The following is a 22,994-nucleotide window of genomic DNA, read 5'->3' as shown; positions in this document are numbered from 1 at the left end:
CCTCTGGTTGCACCTATATACTGAGGAATGAGGTTGGTCTGTCTTTGCAATTTTCTTAGTGGATTGTTTGTGATGCACAACAAACTGTGGTTTCATGATTAATAGTAAAATTGTTTCTGTCTCTACTACCCTTGTAGAGAGGATTTCTGGGCCCAGAAAAGATTTTGTTTTTATTTGCTCAAGTCACCATCAGATACCTGATGGCAGAGACCAAACTTCAAGCACCAACTCAGCAATAGGGTGTGGGGTGTAACGGGAGGGCACAGAGGTCAGGAAGGCCTCCTTTCTAAGAACACCATTGACAAGGATGAACCCTGTAGGGTTTTTTTTTCTAGAAGCAAGAGTAGGGAGGGTGAGATCTGTCCTCTTTAAAGATAAACTTTGAAGGATTTCTTAGAGGAAATGCCAATTCCAATCAGGCAGCACCAAAGCAGACTCGAGGAAAGGCTTTTGTTGAGCAGAAGCAAAGCAAAGAAAATGATTGGATTGCCTGTAGTGTAGGGAGTTGCCTTATTTGTAAAAGTCTGGTTGAACCCTGGCTGGTGTGGCTCAGTGGACTGAGTGCTGGCCTGGGAACCAAAGGGTCACCAGTTTGATTCCCATGCACATGCCTGGCTTGTGGGCCAGGTCGCACACGAGAGGCAACCACACATTGATGTTTCTCTCCCTCCTTTCCCCTTTCTAAAAACAAACAAACAAAAAAAAATAAAACCTTTTGAAAAGAAAAAAATGCAACTTCTCAGCCCCAAGCCTATCTACTCTTTGGGGGCAGGGTCCCAGTCAGTGTTTTGAGACACCTCCATCTCTTGCTGTTCATCTGATTAACCTGAGTCTCCTATACAGCTGCAAAATTTCACAACTGAGGTTGCAAGTTTAGCAGGGCATGTTGTTAAGGAGACAAAAGTTAAAGTATAGGATGCCCACACTGGTACTGTTTGTTAGTGGATTACTACCTCTTTATAAATATGGAACATGAAAAGCACCTCTAACCAGTGTACATCTTGGAGAAAAACAGTGTTGGCAAGAGTGTTTACTTAGCTCTGTGCACACGCATAGACCGCTGCACATGTGCGGGATTCACGTACGTTCCTATATGGCTTTTCTTAGGACAATAAAGGTGACACTTGAGTTCATCAATCTGCAGTGACATTTTCTGCCTTAACATTTTGGAAACTGAACTGCTGAGGGTTTGGAATCTGACTTTTGCACATTCCCATGCGATCTGGCTATGCATGGCCTTAGAAATGAGCAGTGGGAGATCAGTCTCTAGAGGGAGAAAGACCTTGGCCAGGAAGGTCCCTCCCAAATCAGATCTACAGGGTGCAACACCCGGTAGGTGTCCCCTCTGGGCACTAGCCCTCATATCACAGGCACAGTGGGTCTCTAGTTCCCACACTGGGTGCCCAGAGAATTCTCTCTGGCTGCTTCAGGGCCTGTCTTCCTCAGAGGCCCCACTGGGGACAGGACAGACCAAGGGATCTGGAAAAGTTTCCTCGAGTGGTGATAAAATGCGTAGAAGGTAAATATGTGGAGACCAACAATTACTGAGAGAAAAAGATAAAACTCACTTGTGAGAACTCCTTTAAAGGTATGGGTGGGGCTGGAGGCAACTCAACAAAACAAAGTGTGTGCCCTGATACTGAGGTGAGGCCGCTGGGAGTCCCCATGACCCGAGGGGTTCAAACAGCTCTCTCCATCCTCATATTCTGGATTGTTTCCAGACTGTGGAGCCTCTGGAACCTCCACCCAGCTGGCAGCCCCCCCTGTCCTCTGCCTGGTATCCTCCTGCAGGCATTTAGTTTAGCTTTTGGGCTAACACCATGCGGTACAGTAGAATTCTTCAGCTCCTTCTCTGAACACATCCCTTTCATAGTGGGAAAATTTATGCTTTGGGCAAATACTAAAAAGCAGGGTCAGATTTATTGTGTTACTAGAAGCCTGGACTTCTGTGATGAAAATTGTAATTATGCAGGCTAAAATCTAAGCATGTATGGTGTTTATGGCCATGACATTATACATGGCACACAAAGTTTGGGGAAAATAAGAAAATTTGAAATAATGAACCAAGGCCTGGGTGGTGTGGCTCAGTGAATTGAGTGCTGGCCTACAAACTGAAAGGTCACCAGTTCTATTCCTGGTCAGGGCACATACCTGGGTTGCAAGCCAGGTCCCCAGTTGGGGGTGGGAGAGAGGCAACTGACAGATGTTTCTCTCTCTTTCTCTTCCCCCAACTGAAAATTAAAGACAAACAAAAAACAATGAACCAAACAGAAAAATAACAACGGTGCTCTATACAATTTAGTTCAACTCTTAACATGCGTTTGTTGTTTTGAGATCTTCTTTGTAAATAAGGGAAATATAACTTGCAAAGGAAAAAAGCCATATGATACAAAGAGAAATTGTGCTGAAGAAGATATACAGGTGGCAACTAAACACATGAAAAAGAGCTCAGCTAACTGGAGCATCATCCTCTACAACAAAAAGATGCATGCGGGATTCCCAGTCTGGGCACATACGTAGGTTGTGGGCTTGATCCCAGGTTGGGGCATATAAGGGAGGCAAGCAATTGATGTTTCTCTTTCTCTGTCTCCTTTCTGATCTCTCTAAAATCAATAAACATAACCTTGGGTGAGGATTTAAAGGAAAAAAGCTCAAAACCACTAATCCCTAGGCAAGTGTGATTAAAACCACACCAAGATAGCACTACACAGGTACTAAAAGGGCTAACGTTAAAGATTGATCATATGAATTACTGGCAGGGATGTGCCATTTGAAGCCCCAGTCGCGGTGCATATAACAGGCAACCAATTGATGTCTTTTTCTCTCTCTAAAATAAATAAACATTTTTTAAAGATTTTATTTATTTATTTCTTAGATAGGGAAGGGAGGGAGAAAAGAGAGAGAGAGAGAGAGAAACATCAATGTGTGGTTGCTGGGGGTCATGGTGTGCAACCCAGGCATGTACCCTGACTGGGAATCAAACCTGCGACACTTTGGTTCATAGCCCGCACTCAATCCACTGAGCTACACCAGCCAGGGCTACAAATCAATAAACATTTTTAATTGTAAACAAAAAAAAGTCCAGATCAGCTTTATTGGCAATTGCCCTGAACAGATGAATGGATAGTGGTATGTATCCAGAAAACAAAATATTACTCAGAAATAAGACAAGTGTCTCAAAAAATAGGCATGAGGGAATGGAGGGAGAAACAACAAACACTTTTTAATTACAACCAAAAAAAGTCTAGAAAATGCAATCCAATCTATACAAAGAGCAAATCAATGGTTGCTGTGATGTCAGGGAAGGCTAGGAGGAGGGATTACAGAGAAAAAACACAAGGCACATATGCAAGTGACAGAGACTCATTCTCATGGGGATGACCTGTTCACAGGTTGTTATACACGGAAATACTTAACAAAAATGTAAACTTTAATGTTTTATTGCCTGTCACTTATTCCTTACTAAATGATAAAAACAGTTAAAAAGAAAAACCTAGGCTTCACACTCTTTTCAGAAAATATGCTATAAAACTCTATATTGACACCATGAGCTCTTCTGTCCTAGCAACACCTGCCTGGCCTCAGTGGCAGCTGGTGAGCAAGGAAGGACAGATGTGGTCACTATCAGAACTACAATAATGGTTTCATAAGTTCATACCTACGTCAAAATTTATCAAATTGTATACCTTATATAGATGCAGGTAGTGCATGTAAATTGGTAGTGAAACTGTAAAAAATGGCTCAAGATTACAACAAACTTTGTATTATACTTGTTTTGGAAAATAGGCTTGACCACTCTACATTGACTCCACCATCTTTCCTCAGGCCCTCTAGGGCTCAGTATTGCCTCGATGGCATCAAATGTGGTGAGTAATGAACATCTGTACATTAGTCCACAAGAATGCTGCCTGCATCAAGAATCATAACCCTGGAGGACATGTCCCTCCACCATCTCTTCTCCTTTCCTGGTGTGTAGTAATGGCTTTGAGGCAGACATCACTGAGTGGCTATGGGAATCCACAAAGCCTCTTGATAATTTTTGTTTTTTGTCACAGTGATGTCAGCTACACAAGATAATGATGCCTGGCGTTCCTCAGATCTGTGTACACTCATCATGCAGTCGGGGTCACAGAAATAATTCCGGGTACATCTTTGGATGAGGCAAGTTCTATCCAGCTGGCTGCAGTCTCCTCCAATCCCTAATAGGCCACTATTAGTGTTTCTGCACTAACTATGGTTTTCCATGGACCCAGTTGTTCAACCAGTGACTCTATAAGCCCAATGAGTTGTGGACGCCAGCCAGGGCACGTGACTTTCTCTAGACCTGAGAAAAGATAGACCCTCAACTGTGCTAGTACAATCTGTGACATCTGTCGTGGGCAAGGGAAAAAAAAACAGGCTACTCTTCTAAGTACCGCAGGTTCTCACACCTGCCTTCCCCTCAGGATCATCTCAAAGACTCCTAAAACTCATGGCATCTAAACAAAAAACAGAAAGCCTTCAGTCCTTTCTAGAAGTCTGTGGATAGCCATGCAAATTTGGTCAAAACTAGCCAGTTATGTTCTGCCATCATACAGTCCCTCAACAACTAGACAAAATTTGAAACCATAAAAAGTTTGCTCAGCTCTTCACGGTTTTAGAGCCTGAATCAGTTTATAAACTACCCCGTACAAAGAATAACCAAAACTAAAGAAAAACTTAAACATTAAGGCCTGGTCATGACCAGTGTGGCTCAGTTGGTTAGGTGTTGTCCCACAAAGCAAAAGGTGGTATGTTCTATTCCCAGTCAGGGCACATGCCTAAGTTGTGGGTTCAGTTCCCCCATTCAGGTGTGTGCAAGAGGCAACTCATCAATGTTTCCTCCTCACATTAACACTCTCTCCCTCTTTCCCTTTCTCTAAAATCAAATAAGATCCTCAAAAGTAAAAATAAGGCTTGAATTAGTGCAAGCCAAAGCAATGTGCAGAAGGCATGTACCAAGTTCATAAGCTGGAAAATCTCATCAAAACATCAGGTGAGATGAACACATCTCTGGAACAGGTAGACATTTCTATGCAAGCTTGAGTGCAGAACTCATGACATTCTCAGGGTCAACAGAGGACCTAGTCCATATCCAAATTACTAGTAAAGAGAAAGCTGCCTTCCTGAGGGCTCCAGTCATTTCTAGTTTGCTACAACACTCGTGAGACCAGAGTTCAGCTTCCCTGAGCACATTAGGGTGTTGAATGATACAAACTTTGTGGACCTGCACTGTGGTAAAGGTGAAAGGACTAGAACCACAGAATGCAGCTACACAATAAACCTAGAAGGAGCCTTGGGCAAGTCAGAAAGTGTGACATATTTACAAACACTTCCCATATAAGTGAAAATGACAGGCAATTTCCATACTGTGCATATTCACATGGAAAAGTTTCAATTCAAAAGTCTCTTGAAAGAATTTCCTCCAGACTGTTACAATGAACAGAAAATTGCACATTGCCAGCACACTTAAGGCTTTTCTCTAGTGTGAATTCTCAGATGATTATGAAGTTTAGAATTACTAATGAAAGATTTCCCACATTCACTGCACTCATAAGGCCTTTCTCCTGTGTGAAGTCTCTGATGATCATGAAGTTTAGAATTACTGATAAAAGATTTCCCACATTCATTGCACTCATAAGGCCTTTCCCCAGTATGACGTCTACAGTGTAGACTGAATTGGGAACTATCCTTAAATGACTTGCCACATTTGCTGCATTCATAAGGCCTTTCTCCTGTGTGACCTCGCTGATGATAACGGAGGGCAGAGCTCGCGGTAAAAGATTTTTCACATTCACTGCACTTATATGGCCTTTCTCCTGTGTGAACTCTCTCATGGCTACGGAGGGTGGAACTAGAGGCAAAACATTTTCCACACTCACTGCATTTGTAAGGCTTTGTTCCTGTATGAACTCTCTGATGATAAGAGAGAGTGTTGCGACGGGCAAAAGATTTCCCACATTCACTGCACTCATACGGCCTTTCTCCTGTGTGCACTCTCTGATGATTACGAAGGTATTGGTGGGAGATAAAGGACTTTCCACATTCACTGCATTCATAAGGCCGTTTCCCTGTATGAATTCTTTGATGACAGCGAAGGCTATGGTTCTGGGTAAAAGATTTCCCGCACTCACTGCACATATAAGGCCTTTCTCTTGTATTAACTTTCTGATGATAACAAAAGCTTTTGTTCGAGGTAGAAGATTTCCCACATTCACTGCACTCACTAGGCCTTTTTCCTATGTGAACTCTCTGATGATAATGCAGGCTTTTCATCCAGGCAAAAGACTTCCCGCATTCACTGCATTCATAAGGCCTTTCTCCAGTGTGAAGTCTCTGATGACAACGAAAGTTATAAATCCTGGGAAAAGATTTCCCACATTCATTGCACACATAAGGTTTTTCTCCTGTGTGAACTCTCTGATGACACTGAAGGGCATTGATCCAGGTAAAAGATTTCCCACATTCAGTACATTCATAAGGCCTTTCTCCTGTGTGAACTCTCCGATGGTAATAGAGGGCAGAGCCAGTGGTGAAACACTTCCCACATTCACACTTGTAAGGCTTTTCTCCTCGGTGGCTGCGCTCATGATACGTAAGGTTGCAGCGACGATAAAAAGATTTACCGCATATAGTACACACATGCGGCCTTTCTCCTGTGTGAATTTTCTGGTGTCGAACAAGTTTCCCCCTCTCAGTAAAAGATTTCCCACACTCACTACACCCATAAGGCCTTTCTTCTATGTGAGATTTCTGGTGTCGACCAAGTTTCCCCCTATCAGTAAAGGATTTCCCACACTTGCTACACCCATAAGGCCTTTCTGTTCTGTGAGATTTCTGGTGTCGAACCAGTTTCCGCCTACTGTTATAAGATTTTCCACATTCGTTGCATTCATAAGTTTCTTCTCCAGTGTGAACTCTCTGAGATTGATTAAATGCTGAGTTATCACTAAATGACTGAGTACATTCAGTACACATGTAATTGTCTTCTGCACTTTCCTGTCCGTTGGGATGAATGAGGACAGATGTGAGGCTTAAGGATTTTCCACATTTGCTGCACTTGTACTGCCTTGCTCCAGTATGAATTTTTTGATGCTCACGGAGGGTTGAGGCTTCACTAAACGATTTTCCACTTTCAGTATCCACAGGGAAGCCTTTTCCAGTGTGGCCTCTGCAGTGCGTGACAAATGAGGATTTGGAGCTGAATGTTTTTCCACATTCACCACACACAAAACACTGTCTTCCAGTATGGACAGCCTGGTCCTGAATAAGTATGTGTTGGGGCTTAAAGGCTTCCTTGCCTTCTTCCAAAGTGTAATGACTTTTTCTGCTTTGTAATGTTGCTTCCCATTGGGTGCCTTTGTTTGGCTCCTGTGCTTTATGGGTGTCCTGTTGCTGCTGAGGACTCGAGCTAGCCAGGAAGTCCTTCTGAACCTTGCCACAGGTAAAGGGCTTCCTCTTCACAAATGAGGTCCTGTCCACACTACTCTTGAAGGGTTTCTGTCCCATAAGCTGCTCCTTGTACTGATGACACTTTGCACTGAAATGAAATCGTTTTGCACATGCCCTACACCTCAGCAGTGGTGGGCTCTGCTGTGTTCCATGCTGCTCAAACAAGCTGAAAATGTCTCTCAAGACTGTCCCACAACCCTCACAGGGGTGGCTCTTCTGGGAAGATGAAGCTGCCTTGGCATTCCTTTCCTGAGGCGCTTGTGCACAAATGTTCAGTTCAGTGGGTGCCTCCACACCCTCTGCTCCACAGCAGCAACCTGAACAAAAATAAATAAATAAGTAAATAAAGAAAGAAAGAAATGCTGGAGAAGTACCTGTTGACTACAGAAAAGAGAGAACCCCATGACACATATCCTCAGGTCACATGTAGGCATGAATAAATAAAATCCTTTTCAAAACAAGGATGTTCAGCTGAAGAACTGGCTCACTGTGTTATGTTACTGGGCTTGTAAGTCACAATATAATGGAAACCCCTCCAGGGGAAGGCTACTAGACAGGCATGACACACAGAGTGAGGCAGGGCTTACAATGCATTTCCTCTGCCAACAGCTTCCTGCACATCCTCCTGTGCTGCTGACATTACGCTGGGTAAAAGCATGCATGTAAGTCCATTACTATCCAAATGCAAGATATTAGCTGCTGTACAAGGTCAATATGTAGATTTGGGAACAACTCAGAGCACAACACCTAGGCGTCAATATTCAAGAATACTATAGAAAGAGGGATGAGAGAGTGGGTGAAACGTGGGATCAGCAGAGCTGGAAACCACAATGGAAGTGATGAGTAGTAGAAATGACAGGTCAGCAAAGTGTCAATGCGGGAATAGGAGCCCTGGCCTTGTATCTCAGATGATTAGAGCATCATCCACATGAGCCAGTGATGTGAGTTTGATCCCAGGTCGGGGCACATACAAGCAACAACCAATGGCCTGGCTTATGTGGCTCAGTGGATTGAGCACTGGCCTGTGAACTGAAATGTGCTGGTTTGGTTCCAGTGCCTGGTTTGTGGGCCATGTCCCCAGTGGGGCTGTACATGAGGCAACCAATTGCTGTTTTTCCCACAAATCTGCAAGCCAAGATACTTTATTAGTGAAGTTGTCTTTCAGAAACGAAGAGACACTTTTGCAAAGAAAAGCTGAGGGACTTTATCACTACTTGCCCTACCCTGTAAGAAATGCTCCAGGGGAAAAGGGGAAGGGTTTACAGGAAAATGTATAAAGGATACATGGACAAAAACTATGGCGGGGTGGGGGCTGGGGGGCGTTTCAATGGGAGGAAGGTGGGGAGGGCTGGGATGGAAGTAAAAGACAGAAAACTACTTGAACAACAATTAAAATAAAATAGAACAAAATAAAAGTGATAATAAAAAAATAGAAATGCTCCAGCAAGCAGTTCAAGTACAAAGAAAAGTACACAAATTAGTAACATGTAAATATAAAATAGTCTGGTAAAGGTTAAGTATTGACTCAAATTCAGACTACTCCAATTTGGTAATGGTTATCAAATTGTAACATCAAAAACATAAAATGTGTATGTGTGTGGGGAGAGTAGGAGTATTGGTTTAATATGCAATTGAAGCCGTTATCAGCTTAAAGTAGAATGTTTTACCTGTAAGAAGTTTTAGATAAGCCTCTGGAAACCACAAAGCAAAAAGGTATAGTTGATAGACAAAAAATAAAGACAAAGAAATAAAAACCTACCACCATATATCATCAAATTACAAAGAAAAAGAAGAAAGGAAAAAAGAAACTATAAGCAGTCAGATAATAAACAAGATGGTAATAGTAGATCCTAATGAAATTCTCCAATCAAAAGACACTGGCTAAAATAAATATTAAGCAAACAAACAAACAAATAAGACCTAAGTATATCCTGCCTACCATAGAGTAACTTCAGCAGTAAGAACACACATTGGTTGAAAGTGAGGGATTGAAAGATATTACACACAAATGAAAATCAAAAGAGAGCAGTGTTAGCTATACCAAATAGACTCCATGTGAAAAACTATCACAAGAGATAAAAAAGGTCATTACATAATGAAAATGGAGTAACTTCATCAAAAGCATGTAACAACTGTATGTATATATGCAACACATATCAGAGGATCTGAAGTAAGTATTAAGCAAATACTACTATATCTGAATACAGGAAAACAGCAACAGAGTATTAGTAAAAAACGTCAACATCCCCCTTTCAACAATGAGGAGATAACCAGACAAAAGTTTAATAAAGATGTATTTGAATTGACTCACACTTTAGTCCAAACAGACCTAACTGGCATATAAAGAACATTTCATCCTATTACAGCACAATATGCATTCTTCTCAAGTACACACAGAAAATTCTCTAGGATTAATCTTATGTTACATCAAAAAAGGACTTAACAGGGAGTAAAAGGCAGAAAACTGTACTTGAACAACAACTTAAAAAAATTAAAAAAAATAAAGGCTTAACAAATTTCAGAAGACTAAAATCATATCAAGTACCTTTTGCTAAAACAATGGATAAACCCAGTAATCAGTAACAGAGAGTTGAAAAATCCACAAATATGTGGACATTAAATAACATACTCCTCATCAATCAAAGAAAAAAAATTTTTAATGTAAAACAAGTGAAAATATATGGAATGTGCAAAAGTTATTCTAAGAGGAGCATTCAGAGCTATAAATGCGACTGTTAAGAAAACAGAAAGATTCCAAACAACCTAAACTTAAACTTAGTAACCTAAACTTAAATTTTGAGGAACTAGTAAAAGAAGAGCATAACAAAGAAAAAGAACAAAGATCAGTGAAAAAATAAATAAAATAAAAGTAGAAAAACAACAACACCAACAAGTCTAAGAGCTGTTTTTTTCCAATACATTAATTCAATTGACAAATCTTTTCTTTTTAAATAATTTTTAAAAGATTTTATTTATTTATTTTTAGAGAGGGAAAGGAGGGAGAGAGAGAGAGAGAGAAAACCATCAATATGTGGTTGCTGGGGGTCATGGCGTGCAACCCAGGCATGTACCCTGACTGGGAATCGAACCTGCGACACTTTGGTCAATTGACAAATCTTTAGCTAGGTTAACTTAAGACTGGAAGGAAGATGCAAATAAATTAACTCAGAAATAAAAGAAGACAAACTACAACTGATAGCACAGAGACAGAGGATCCCAGAAGACTACCATGAAATCAGGCCACAAAATCAGATACCCCAGAAGACATACAACTGATCAACACTGAATTATGAAGACACAGAAAATCTGACTAGTATGGAAATTAAATCAGTATCAAAAAATCTTCCAATAACAAAAGGTACCTTCACTGGTAAATTCTATGAAATGTAAAGAATGATTAATATTAACCCTTCTTAATGTCTCCCAAAACTCTGAACAAAAAGAAGCACTTTCACCTGGCTGGTGTGCTCAGTGGATTGGGCACTGCTTGAGAACAGAAAGGTCGTTGGTTAGATTCCTAGTCGGGGCACATACTTACTTGGGTTGCAGGCCAGGTCCCAGGCTGGGGGCGTGCAAGAGGCAACCGAGTGATATCTCTCTCACACATCGATATTTCTCTCCCCATCCCCTCCTTACCTTACCTTCTCTCTAAAAGTAAATAAATAAAATCTTTCTGGGGGGGGGGGTTGGTTGGGGGAGGAAGCCCTGGCTGGTGTGGCTCAGTGGATTGAGTGCCATCCTGAGAAGCAAGGGGTCCCTGGTTCCATTCCCAGTCAGGGCACATGCCTGGGTTGCAGGCCAGGTCCCCAGTAGGGGGCAGCACACATTGATGTTTCTCTTTCCTTCCCCCCCGCCCCAAAAAATAAATCAACCCATAAATAAATAAACAAAGGAAAACATATTTAAACACTATACACTGCACAGGAGAGTGTTAAAAAGAAGTTGTGCTTCAATTATGTAAAAGCCACGACAACACCTGCAACTCCTGGCCCAGGTAGGCGGCAGGAAATGACAGCTAAAACCCTGGGATGCAAAAGTGATGCAGATCTGGACACATTTACCCAGACACTGAGAGGGCAAGCACTGTGAATCCACCAAGCTCAATGTAATAGTATTGACCTTGAATCCTTCCCTAAAAGGGTTTAGGACTGGGACTGAAGGGAGAGAAGAGGGCAGTGAAAACACACCAGCCCTATCAATATAGCAACTACCTGGAAAACTGGGGCAGCAACAAGTGCCCGTGGTCTACACCTGAGCACTGAGAAAGGTCTCAGGGTGGATGGAGTAGAGTCTAGTCCGAGGCACTGGTGTGCCGTGGGTCTTACCCAGAGAGGATATAAGTGAAAAGTTCTCCAGCATCACACGGAGGTACAGGAGTCTCTGAGCCTCATCAAGCAGCCTCCATTCCTCCCAGGAGAAGTGCACAGCAACATCCTCAAAGGTCACACTGGCCTGTTATCATGGGGACAGGAAAAAACATGAATTTTCTGTGTGTGTGAGACCCACAACCCACCTCCCCACACATCTATCTCACACTCACCCTTCTCCAAAGCTGCACAGTTCAGAGGAATTCCACTGATGCCTGTCCTACCATCAGGTCCCCTTTTATTCATTATCGTTCAGCCCTCACTCAGCCTTATCAGGCAGGAAGGCACAGAGATGTAATCCAGTTCTGGTCCTGGCTTGTAGGGTCCCATCTACCCTGTCATTAATTCCCTTTGGGGTGTCTAGATTGTGACAAGACACAGCCAAGTGCGGGCTCATGCTTCACCCTTCAGTGCCCAACACTAGGGCTCTGGGACCATAACTCCTAGTTTTTCTCAATAAGCCCATCATTTTGTAGATTGTCCTTCTGACACCTTCAGTCCCCACCTGAGCTCCTACAGGCACACATTTGTGCAGATGCTGCTTTGAAGGCCTCCTCTATACATCTGGTTCTTGCCTCAGTATTTGCTTCCCAGAAGCCCACGTAAATTTCAAGAGAACATGACCCCTTCTCACTCTGTTCTGCACTTGCTGAACTCTTGTGACAGGATAGTGCAAAGCTAGGAAAGTTCCTAGGTGAGTACAATGGGGAATCTTAGACAAGAAAGTTAAACAAAGCCAAATAATCTGGGCACCTCTTGGCCAGGTGGTGAACTGCCAAGACCTTCTGTCCCCTAAGTAAGGACACTTGAGAGCAAATGGTTTCTACCTCTCCTCCCTAACCAGAGAATACAGGGCTTAAATCATCCTGGTCTGAGAAATAGAGATACAATTCTTATTAGGGCCAGCTCAGTTTTCTCAGCATCATAGCCTTAGAGAACTACTAACAGACTAGGTACCAAGTCATCAAGTTTATATTTAACCTTATGTTCTGGCTGAGATCTCATTACAGTTAATGGTCCACTAAACAAGGACAAAGGCACATCCAACCCGGCCCTACCCTGAAGTATCTGGTCACCAGGAATGTGGAGGCTGATCATCATGTTCTAGGAACCAGTAATAAAGACTTTTAGTAAGATTCCACAAAGTGCAACAGAACTTGCTTTCTTTTGACACTTCTCATTATAGTTGTGAGATATTCTGGCACCAACCATAAAACATGGGTGTATGGGGAACAGAGGAAAAGGAACATAAATGGAGAGGTAACAGGGGAACAAAGGGAGCCAGCTTGGGAAGAAGCTGCATGACTCTCTGAGCAGCTCCCCCTATTCTTACTCCTAAGGAAAAGGGCATTTCCAAGTTCCCCATAGGTACTTCCCCCTCCCATATTCCTACATTTACCCTTTGCAAACCTGCTTCTGAAAGCTCAAGGGAAAGTGGATGTTAAGGCTTTTACCTGCCACCTTCTCAGATTGCCTGCCTCTTGAAACCAAGGACAATGGAGTCCAGGGCTCCTGCTGCCTGTCACTGCTCTCCTAGAAAGCAGACAGGGATTGGATTATAACTGTGCTCTTATTAATGACAGAGGCCAGCAGTCTGGTAAAGGTGGCTGGTGAAAAACCTAGCACCCACCTTCCTTTCGGAGGTGAGTTTACACAGGGGAACTGTAAGAAAATGGGAGGGGGAATCTCCAGGAGTAAGGGGAGTGGGAACAGAAAGGGTAGTCAGAGGCTTCTGCCCAAACTGGCTACCTTTTCTGCTGTTATCCCTGCATTTGCATTAAAACTCCTCTTCCTCTCTTCTCCTGAGGACAGTGGTTGATAGCCTTATAGCTGGGGAGGTTAGGTATTCTCTGGTTAGGGAGGAGGGGTATAAACCATTGACTCTCAATTGTCCCTGTTAAGGGGAGATAAGGTCTTCTTACATTTCAACAGCTGGCTGCAAGTTGCTCAGTTTCACCTTAATCTTATCTCAGTTTCCCCATTCCACTCTCCCAGGAATCTTCCTAGCTTTTCACTAGCCTGTCTTACTTTGATATTAATAAAAGCACAATTATAGGGAGTAAAAGGCAGAAAACTGTACTTGAACAACAATTAAAATAAAAAAATGGCAAAAAAGAAATAATTTCAATAATGTTTAAAAAAAGCACAATTATAATTCAATCCCTGTCTCTGCTTTTCTGGCTGAGCAGTGAAAGGCAGCACTACGTGGACTCAGCTGACCTCTGCTTTCACCCTCAGCAGCCACAATGTCCTCTCTCCACATAACCTTCCTCTGGGGGAACTTCGGGAACTGAAGGCATGATCCACCCTGACTGCAAGAGACCCCAAGCAACACCTGGATTTTTCCCTTGACTATTAAGATTTGCCTTTCCTGAGTTTCACCATGATCCAGAAAAACACAGCACATGCTTTCCTGGATTATTCCATGGAGGCTAATGGACACATATTCCACATCCTGAAGGAAAGAGCTGCTGTGTAAGAATGGCGACCTTAATGCAAAGACAATGAAAACTGCGGACGGGGCTTAAAATAAGAACATAGGAAACTTTTGGGGCTTTTGGCCAGTAGCCTGGTGGGGAGCATGCGAAGTACTGGGTCTTGTGGGAAAGGAGGGCTCCAAGCTAAGGATCTCTGAGGTCCCCCAAGGTTGAAATATTGTAAATAATAATCTACTCCTTCCAGCATTAATTGGTGGGTGTGTTACCAAGGTGCTACATAGACAAGTCATGGTTTGCTGGCTTACAGTTTTGGCCAGCTCTGTAACACCAGGAGGACTGCACAACCGAGAATGTATCTGAGCCACTGTGTTCCAGGGAGAGGCATCCCACTGTCCAGGATATAGATAAAGAATCACAAGTCAACCATGAGAAGAGGCCAGGGAAATTGCAGGACTGCAGCTTCTATCTGATAACCTTTTTTCTGAATTCCAAATCCCTTACCTGTACTTTTCCCCCTGAATTCCAAATCCCTTATCTACATTTTTTTCCTCCTTATCAAAAGGCTGGCTTGAGCAAAAATGTAAGATGGTCTTTTAGTGTACATACACTCTGTCTTTTCAATTAGCCAGCCATCTGAATAAAACATCAAAAAGTTTCAATCTCTGTCTCTACTTAGTGGGTCAGGTGGTGAAAGACAGCACAAGCACAGGTGTGGAAGGAGAGGGGCGACATATTAACCTGACAAGCTCGGGGGAGGCCTGTGAGGTAGCCTTACAAACTCAGAGGCCTAAAGTAACCACAAAGATGGTCTGAAATTAAAACTTATTAACTAAACAGTTCATGGAAGGTAGCCATGTTCTAGGCCAGTATTCTTCCCTAACAAAGGTCAATTGACCTTTACTTTAACTATAGTCTTTTGCATTTATAGCAGGCCTCTGGAATGTCAAGGTAACTTCCTTTTCCCCAAACCCCTTGGGCACAAGCAGAGACCACAAATCCCCTCATTGTTCTCGTTTTCTTTTTTTTCAAGATTTTATTTATTGATTTTTAGAGAGGAGGGAAGAGAAGGAGAAGAGGGAGAGAAATATCAATGTGTGGTTGTCTCTCACGCTCCCAGTACTGGGGACTGGGCCCAAAACCCAGGCATGTGCCCTGACTGGGAACAGAATGGGCCCTTTGGTTCACAACCCGCTCTTATCTTTTGAATTGTTGACTGTTAACTATCCTGTACCCAAGGATGTAAAAGAAGTGTCTATCATTTTACCTTTCTTCCAATTCCAGGGGTTCCCCTCCAGCTTTGCTTTCTCCTTCCTCCTTAATCTAATATCAATGGATTTCAACCCTCAAGTCTCTTCCTTTGAGTCGAATGTATTAAACGAGGTTGGAAACTGCTACTCTCAGGGGCATTTCTTAACCCATGGAGATTTCTGCTTCCCAGGACTGCCATTAGTTTGTTGCAAACAAACTCACCAACGATTCCACACAGGTTTGAACGTCTCTTTTGCTAAGACTAGCTTTTCCGGTTTCCCTTCCTTAAAACCCCAGTTTTGATCCCATTCACAGCAGCATTTACATTATGGGAGAAATTCTCTATGGTCTCCATGAAGATGTCTCCATGCCAGGCTCAGTGACATTCAAAAATGACCACATTTGTCCCAGACCTTAGCCACCAGCAAGACTGAGACACCAGACCCTTTCACAGCACAGCACACACATGCGGTAGATCCTGCTCTAGTGTTACAGAACAACAAAGGGGGCCTCGGACAATATGCTATTACCCAAAAGGAACCCCCCAGGTTCGTTATGTCTGCCACCAAAGGAGATAATGTCTCTCAATGCCAGAGATTTGTGAAAAGGAAAGAAAATGTTTATTTAGTGCTATACAAACTTAAAGTAGTGACCTGATGTCTTCATCAAAATCCCAAAGTCCCTTACAACACCCACAGTCCTTTCTTTCCTCCTTTGCCCAGTCTGGGGTACCGTATCTCAGGAAAAGAAATAGAAGTCTGTGGCTTCCCCAGTTCTTCCCAGTAATCCATCTCAGCTAGTAGGCCTCCCTCATTTCCCGGCACTATCAGCTGTGTCCCGAGATCTCTGCTAAGGCCGGGTGGTGGTTCGCCCTACTAAAGCTTCAGGTGTCCCCACTTTGGCAAAGCCCCGTGGTTCTCTCTCCACTGCCCCAGCTGTGTGTTCCTCTCTGCACAATGGCTGCGGAAGTCTCCACTCTGCCAAAGCCGCACCATTCTCCCCCTAATGGCTGCCGTGTCTGGGTTTAAATCCCGGAGCCAATCCTCCTCTGCAGCCCCGTTTCAGGATCCTCCTACAATCAGTTACACCAGCACTCTCATATCCTTACAGCTTCACTGGGCTTCCATCACGGGCCTTGGCAGGTGTGGCCCCATGTCATGGAGCCAATCTTCTCTAAGCTCCCAGGCAGGTGCTGTAACTCGGTGGACCTGCCTCCTAATTAAGTCTTGCTGGGGAAGTGACTTCCATTCCTCTGGCTCAGAGCATGGCCACAGCTATTTAACGTATCTATGTAACCAATTATACATATGTTAAATGACCACGCCAGAGGTTATCTGCAAGGCTGTTGCTATGCAAAACAGCTCTCAATGGCCCTGCTCCAAGTGCCCCTTCCCCCAACACATACCTGTGCGGGGGGTGGGTATCGTAATATTTCCTGAACACCTTGAGTTCTGGACCGTATTCCAAATCCCTATTTGGGGGTGTCCCCCTCTGGCTGCACCTTGTTCCACTAGCGAACAGGCAGAAGCTTTGCCCTCAGTGACACCTCACCTCAGTTCCTTCTCTGCCTCCAGAACCATCACGTCCACTCATCCCATTGAAGCTTGCCTCACCTGCCACACGGTTACCGTGACCACCTCCATCCTTCACTTTTATTTCTGTGCGTAGCACCCTCGTTTGGGGCATAGCAAGGAAAAACTCATCCCTCACCCTGATATTTCTGACCAAACAGCAGCACCGGCAGGAGGGCCTGCATTCCGCCACCTAAACGCGGTGCATGGGTCTGGGGCTGTAGGATGTGGTGGGAGCCCGCACCCAGGTTGCAGGGCTCGGTGAAGTGAGGGGTGAGGGCGCACAGGAGCGAACTCACCTCAGCCTGGCGCCTCCGTGCAGCCGCCGCCATCGGACTGTGTGCGCCAAGGGGCGCGGAAGCAGCGGGAGAGGAGGGGGCGCCGGGCACTGCCGTCGTAGTCCCGACCCCAGCGGGTCACCCTGGGGTCGTGAGGGAGCCTCACACCTCTGTCTGTGCTGAGGCGGCGACGACTCCTTCCCGGTTTCCCCGTTTTTATCACCTCGAAACCAGCCCAGCAGCCCCCAATTTAAAGCACACGCACAGCAGCAATAATGACCACCAGTAAGAGTGTCCCGGAAGTCCGGCCCCTTGTGGTTGAAGCTCATGAAATGCTTTTATTCTGACCTATCACTGGCTCAACTCACAGCACGTTCTTCTGGGTAATGTAGTTCACAGGGATGTAATGGCTACAGAGCGGGATGTTTCTAACCCTAGCAATCAGGATGTTTGCATTGGGAATGAGACAGGAGACAGCATAGGAAGAACTCTGAGACTGCAATACTGTCACTGGCCAGCATTTATTAACCCTGGTTGCCAGGAAACACCTTTTACCAATTAGGTAGAATAAATAGTAAATGGAGGAAGGAGGAAGGAGACAAGTCCCACATGCTAACTCAACAGTCCTAAGCCTGGTGTGATAATATTGCCAGGTGTTCCAACATCACAAGAAACACTATGTTAGCAAGAAAGAAGGGAAGTCCTTGAAATTCTATGTAACATTTCCACTGTCTGGGAAAGAAAGCCTTGAAACTATGCTTTTTATCCCAAGGTCTGAATGTGGGAGAGGGTCCGTGGTGCCCAAAAAAAGATCCCATAAAACAACTCTGGTTAATTGCCTACCTCTGGTCATTATCTGTTTTAGGAGGGGGTCGCTGATGCTTACACAAAGAGCCCATAAATAACTTTGGAAAGTGCCCCAATTTTAATTAACTGCCTCCTGTAGAGTATTTGTTTTATAACAAGATGACCAAATGGAGTCTGGAGCAAGATAAGGATTTGAGCTAACAGACTCCCACACATACCTAAGTTACTTCCCCAGGAAAACTGGCACCACATTTACCCGTTAATCAATATGTAACTTTTTTCCCTTCTATCCCACTAACTATATAAGTCCTGATAACAAAGGACTCCCTCTTCCCCTCCCCCCATCCCCCTCTGTCTCTCTCTCAGGGCTCTTGGCTCTCAGGCCACAGGGCCTCTGGCCACCTGGCCTTAGGCTGCCAGGGGCTTGCCACCCTGGTCTTCAGCCGCTCTTACTTTTCTCACCCTTCTTTGCCCTGAAACTTTGCCTTTCACTCCCTACTCTACCCAGTCCTGTTCTCTTACATGAGAATGGGCCACTAATAAACTGATTATATACTGCTAGATTTGCTGATATGTAATTCTTTTTTTTTTTTTTTTAAGATTTTATTTATTTAGCCCTGGCTGGCGTAGCTCAGTGGATTGAGCGCGGGCTGGGAACCAAAGTGTCCCAGGTTCGATTCCCAGCCAGGGCACATTCCTGGGTTGCAGGCCATAACCCCCAGCAACCGCACATTGATGTTTCTCTCTCTCTCTCTCTCTCCCTCTCTCTTTCTCTCCCACTCCCTCCTTCCCCTCCCTAAAAATAAATAAATAAAATATTTAAAAAAAAAGATTTTATTTATTTATTTTAGACAGGGAAGGGAGGGGGAGAGAGAGAGAGAGAGAGAAACATCTATGGCCTGCAACCCAGGAATGTGCCCTGGCTGGGAATCGAACCTGGGACACTTTGGTTCCCAGCCCGCGCTCAATCCACTGACCCACACCAGCCAGGGCCTGATATGTAATTCTTCACATGAGTCAGCAAGAAGAACCAGGTCTCTCCCGTCAACAGGAAGATCCTGGAAAGCGCTGCTGCTACCTGGAGGGAAGGTCTTTACTTGTTAATTGCACCAAAAACTCAATTCTGACACTATCTACCTGAAGATATGTTCAGGGCTCAGGCCCACGAGACTATGCCCCATTTCATTGTGAATTCCAAGTTCATGTGTTACCTGTGCTTCAGAACAACAGGCTATTTTTAAACAGAAAACCACAGGCCCAAGATAACATTGCTGATGCTGAACATCTGCACAATATCTGCTAATTGCAGTTTCAACCCTTCCCAGAAACATGATTTCTGGCCAACCATCAGTAAGGTAATGAATGTGTCTCAAGAACCCTCTCCATCCCCCATAGAAAGAAGAGGAATCTCAATAATAAAAAATTTTCCAGGTCTTCTCCCCTTTAAGAAAAGGAGTCCTGGCTCAAAAATATCCTGTCAAATAAGACCCTCACCTTTCCCTACGGGAAGGTGACTTTGCCTAAAATATTCCACTCATTTAACTTCTTAATCCCCCTTCCTGCTCCTGTTTCTGTCTATAAAATCCTTCCATTTTGTGCAACTCTTAGCACCTTTCAAGTTGCTAGGATGTTGCATGATTTATTAGATCGTATGTTAACATAAGAAACTTCCAATCCTTAAGAAATTTCGTGAGTTTATTTGAGCGCAATGGACAGCTACTGAAAGGAAAACCTCAATGAATTGAGAAAATGCTCCAAAAAATGGCAGTTTTGTACCTTATTTTATACATTGCAGTAAAAAAAAAAGACACAAGTGGGTTACATGAAATCCATTGGTAATATGGAGGTGGGAGAAAGCAAAATTGGGGGGAAACCTCTGGGATTGAATAAAATAGAAAATGATAGACACATACTTCTTTTACATAAGGAGGTACAGGATAGTTACAGTCAACAATTAACAAGATAACAATAACAATGAGGACAAAAGGACAGTAAGAATTTCTTTTTATCATTACTGTAATTTTATTTTTTAAAAAGATTTTATTTACTTATTTTTAGAGATGGGGGAGGGAGAAAAACATCAATGTGTGGTTGCCTCTTGCACTCCCCACACTGGGGGACCTGGTCTGCAATCTAGGCATGTGCTTTGACTGGGAATCAAACCGGTAATGTTTTGTTTCTCAGGTTGGCACTGAATCCACTGAGTCACACCAGCCAGGGCTTGTCTTTTTTTTAACTCAGAAGTAACCAACTTATTAAGATGAACTACTTTCTTTTAACGTCTTTCAAAAATATAGACATTTCCTTCCTTCCTTTTATAATAGCATTTCTTCTAAATTTCAAAAAAGAAAACATAAAAAGACTATTATTAATAATACAAAAGTTGTCTTATACACCTTTAGCAATTATTAATTGTTGGGCTGCAAACACAAGATTTGAGGAAAAGGTGAAAAACAAATATAATTATTATTATTGTCAGCAGGGTTAATTACTAGCCCTGCTAACATTAGATATTAGATAAACAGTGTGAAGAAATGAAACCCTCATACACTCTTGATAAAAATGCAAAACAAAACTGATTAAATGACAATATGTGAATCATTTCAAAACTTAAATATTAACCTACCCTGTGAGTCAGACACTGCATTCTAATTTATTGAGAAAAGAAAAGGAAGATAGCTGGAAATAACACATGTGCAAAGGAAGGGACAAACTAATATTTGTATATACAAAGGTAACATTACTCACCAAAAAAAAGTGAGCTATTCATCTAACAACATTGAGAAATCTTAAAAATGTATTAACACATACATTTCATAACTGCAAGCATTCAAATTTAATGAAATGCAAGGTATCAATTTTAAGGGAATATAAGTCAATGGTTATCTGGAAGAAGGGAAGGACAGTGAGAGAAAGATTATAAAAATAGGTAAATATACAGTAACAGATATACTTATTATTATGACTATGATCATGGTTTCACAGGTTCAATACTACATCAAAACTTATCAAATGAGACCTAACTGGTGTGGCTCAGTTGGTTGGGCGTCACCTGCAAAGCAAAACATTGCGGGTTTGATTCACAGTCAGCACCCATGCCTGGGTTGTAGGTTCAATCCTCAGTTGAGGTGCATGCAAGAGGTAAATGATTGATGTTTCTCTCTCACTTCAATGTTCCTCTCCCTCTCTTTCCTTCTCTCTAAAAGTAAATGAATAAAATCTTTAAAAAATTTATCAAATGGTATATTGTATGTATGAGCAGTTTAATGCAATATGAATTACACTGTAATAAAGCTGTGAAAATGGTTCTGCATTTAACTAAATGTCTATGTTTCTCTCTTTTAAGAAAATATGGCCTAGCCAGGTGGCTCAGCTGGTTCGAGTATCCTCCTGATACATCAAGGTTGTAGGTTTGATCCCACTCAGGGCATGTACAAGAGTCAACTGATGAATATACGAATAAGTGGAACAACAAAACTCAAATTGATGTTTCTCTCTCTTTCCTCTCCCTTTCTCTCTCTCTCAAATCAATAAATAAAAAACTTAAAAAAGAAAATATGCTTAAGAACATTATTTTCAACCCACTATCAATTTCCTCATGCCTCCCGGGGGTCAGTCTTGCCTCAGCAGAAACCAATACTAGTAAGCAATGAAGGACATTACAACCCAGGTCAACAGTAATACTGACTGAGTCACAAAAGCAACAACCCAGTACTGCAGATCCACACTATTACACCTTTGTGCTCCTGCCTCTGCACTGTTGGCCTTGGGAAGAGTATTTCTGAGGGGCAACAGAAGTAAAAAATGAGTACATGGGTGAACAGAGGTAACCTCCCCCAAGCACATTGGGGTAGTGGCTGGTACACATTCTGAAGACTTACTGAGTGGTAGAGGCAAAATGCCTTAAACCATAGAAACTGCTGGGGACATAAATTCAAATCAGACATATGGCTCCTCAGAGTTTATTTTAGGGTCATTACACTGAACAAGACAGTAACACATTTCCTAAAATCTAAGCATTCACACAGTGTAAACTCTCCAGTGTCAAGGGGGCACAGATTTATGGCTGAATGTTTTTCTATGTTTACTGCACACTTAAAGCCTTTACACAGTGTAAACTCTGACAATAATATAAGGCAATTCTAGTGGTAAAATATTCCCCACAGTCACGGCACAGAAAACACTGTCTTCCAGTCTGAACACCTGCTCCTGAATAAGTGTGTGCTTGCAGCCAATGGCTTTCTTACATTCTCCTTTTTGTAATCATTTTTCCATCTTTGAAAAGTCAGCCCAGACACTGAAGTTTCATTATAATTAACAAGAAATCATGAATGTACCTACATTCTTTTTTATTTAAAATTTAAAGCAAATATTATACTGAAATATAAACCAACATTTGAAGAGCATTAAAGCTAAGACATGTAACAGAGAGTTAAAAAAATTTAAAAACTTAACAGAAATTATAAAAATCACTTCTAAATAAAAACAGAAAATATCTCCAGCACCCTGCCACTGGCACAATGGTCATAGGAGTAGTCTGACACTCTAAGAAAGTTCCTGGCACAAGAACTTTGTACTGGCTTTTTCTTCCCGATGGAACAGCTACACAATGTAATAAAATCCCTTTATCTTCCTTTCTAAATGTGTATCCTTAAAATCCTCAGGATCCACATGTTTCTCATTCCCGGGTGCTGCTCTTTTTGTATTTCCACAATACCTCTCAACTTCTAATTTACTATAATACAGAATTATTTCTTTTTGACTTATTGGCTACTTTTTCGATAAAAATTTGAACTGCCCTGACCTGTGAGGTTC

General features: G+C 42.7%; 3 protein-coding genes across 9 annotated transcripts in view; 1 reads left to right on the top strand and 2 right to left on the bottom strand.

The window, feature by feature from the left end:
• LOC114511481 (zinc finger protein 345-like) overlaps positions 1–22,994 on the bottom strand; it is a 447,937-nt gene that overhangs the window by 107,996 nt on the left and 316,947 nt on the right. The window lies entirely within an intron of this gene.
• Positions 1–22,994, top strand: part of LOC114511072 (zinc finger protein 530-like) — a 568,693-nt gene that overhangs the window by 526,340 nt on the left and 19,359 nt on the right. The window lies entirely within an intron of this gene.
• LOC114511157 (zinc finger protein 345-like) lies at positions 3,427–17,778 on the bottom strand. Of its 2 annotated transcripts, none has more exons than XM_028529824.2 (3): positions 17,394–17,778; positions 11,796–11,922; positions 3,427–7,787 (listed from the first exon to the last, which is right to left on the bottom strand). In XM_028529824.2, exons 1-3 carry the CDS (start codon positions 17,424–17,426, stop codon positions 5,488–5,490), a joined length of 2,460 nt encoding a protein of 819 aa, XP_028385625.1. In that variant the 5' UTR covers positions 17,427–17,778; the 3' UTR covers positions 3,427–5,487. The 2 variants fall into 2 exon arrangements, with proteins under 2 accessions (XP_028385625.1, XP_035869283.1); XM_036013390.1 differs by lacking the exon at positions 17,394–17,778 and adding an exon at positions 15,746–15,947 and having other exon boundaries at positions 4,877–7,787.

The sequence above is a fragment of the Phyllostomus discolor genome, chromosome 12 (genome assembly GCF_004126475.2).
Source record: "Phyllostomus discolor isolate MPI-MPIP mPhyDis1 chromosome 12, mPhyDis1.pri.v3, whole genome shotgun sequence".
Lineage (NCBI taxonomy): Eukaryota > Metazoa > Chordata > Mammalia > Chiroptera > Phyllostomidae > Phyllostomus > Phyllostomus discolor.
Note: the sequence above shows the minus strand (reverse complement) of the source record. Positions and strands in the feature narration are given on the sequence as shown.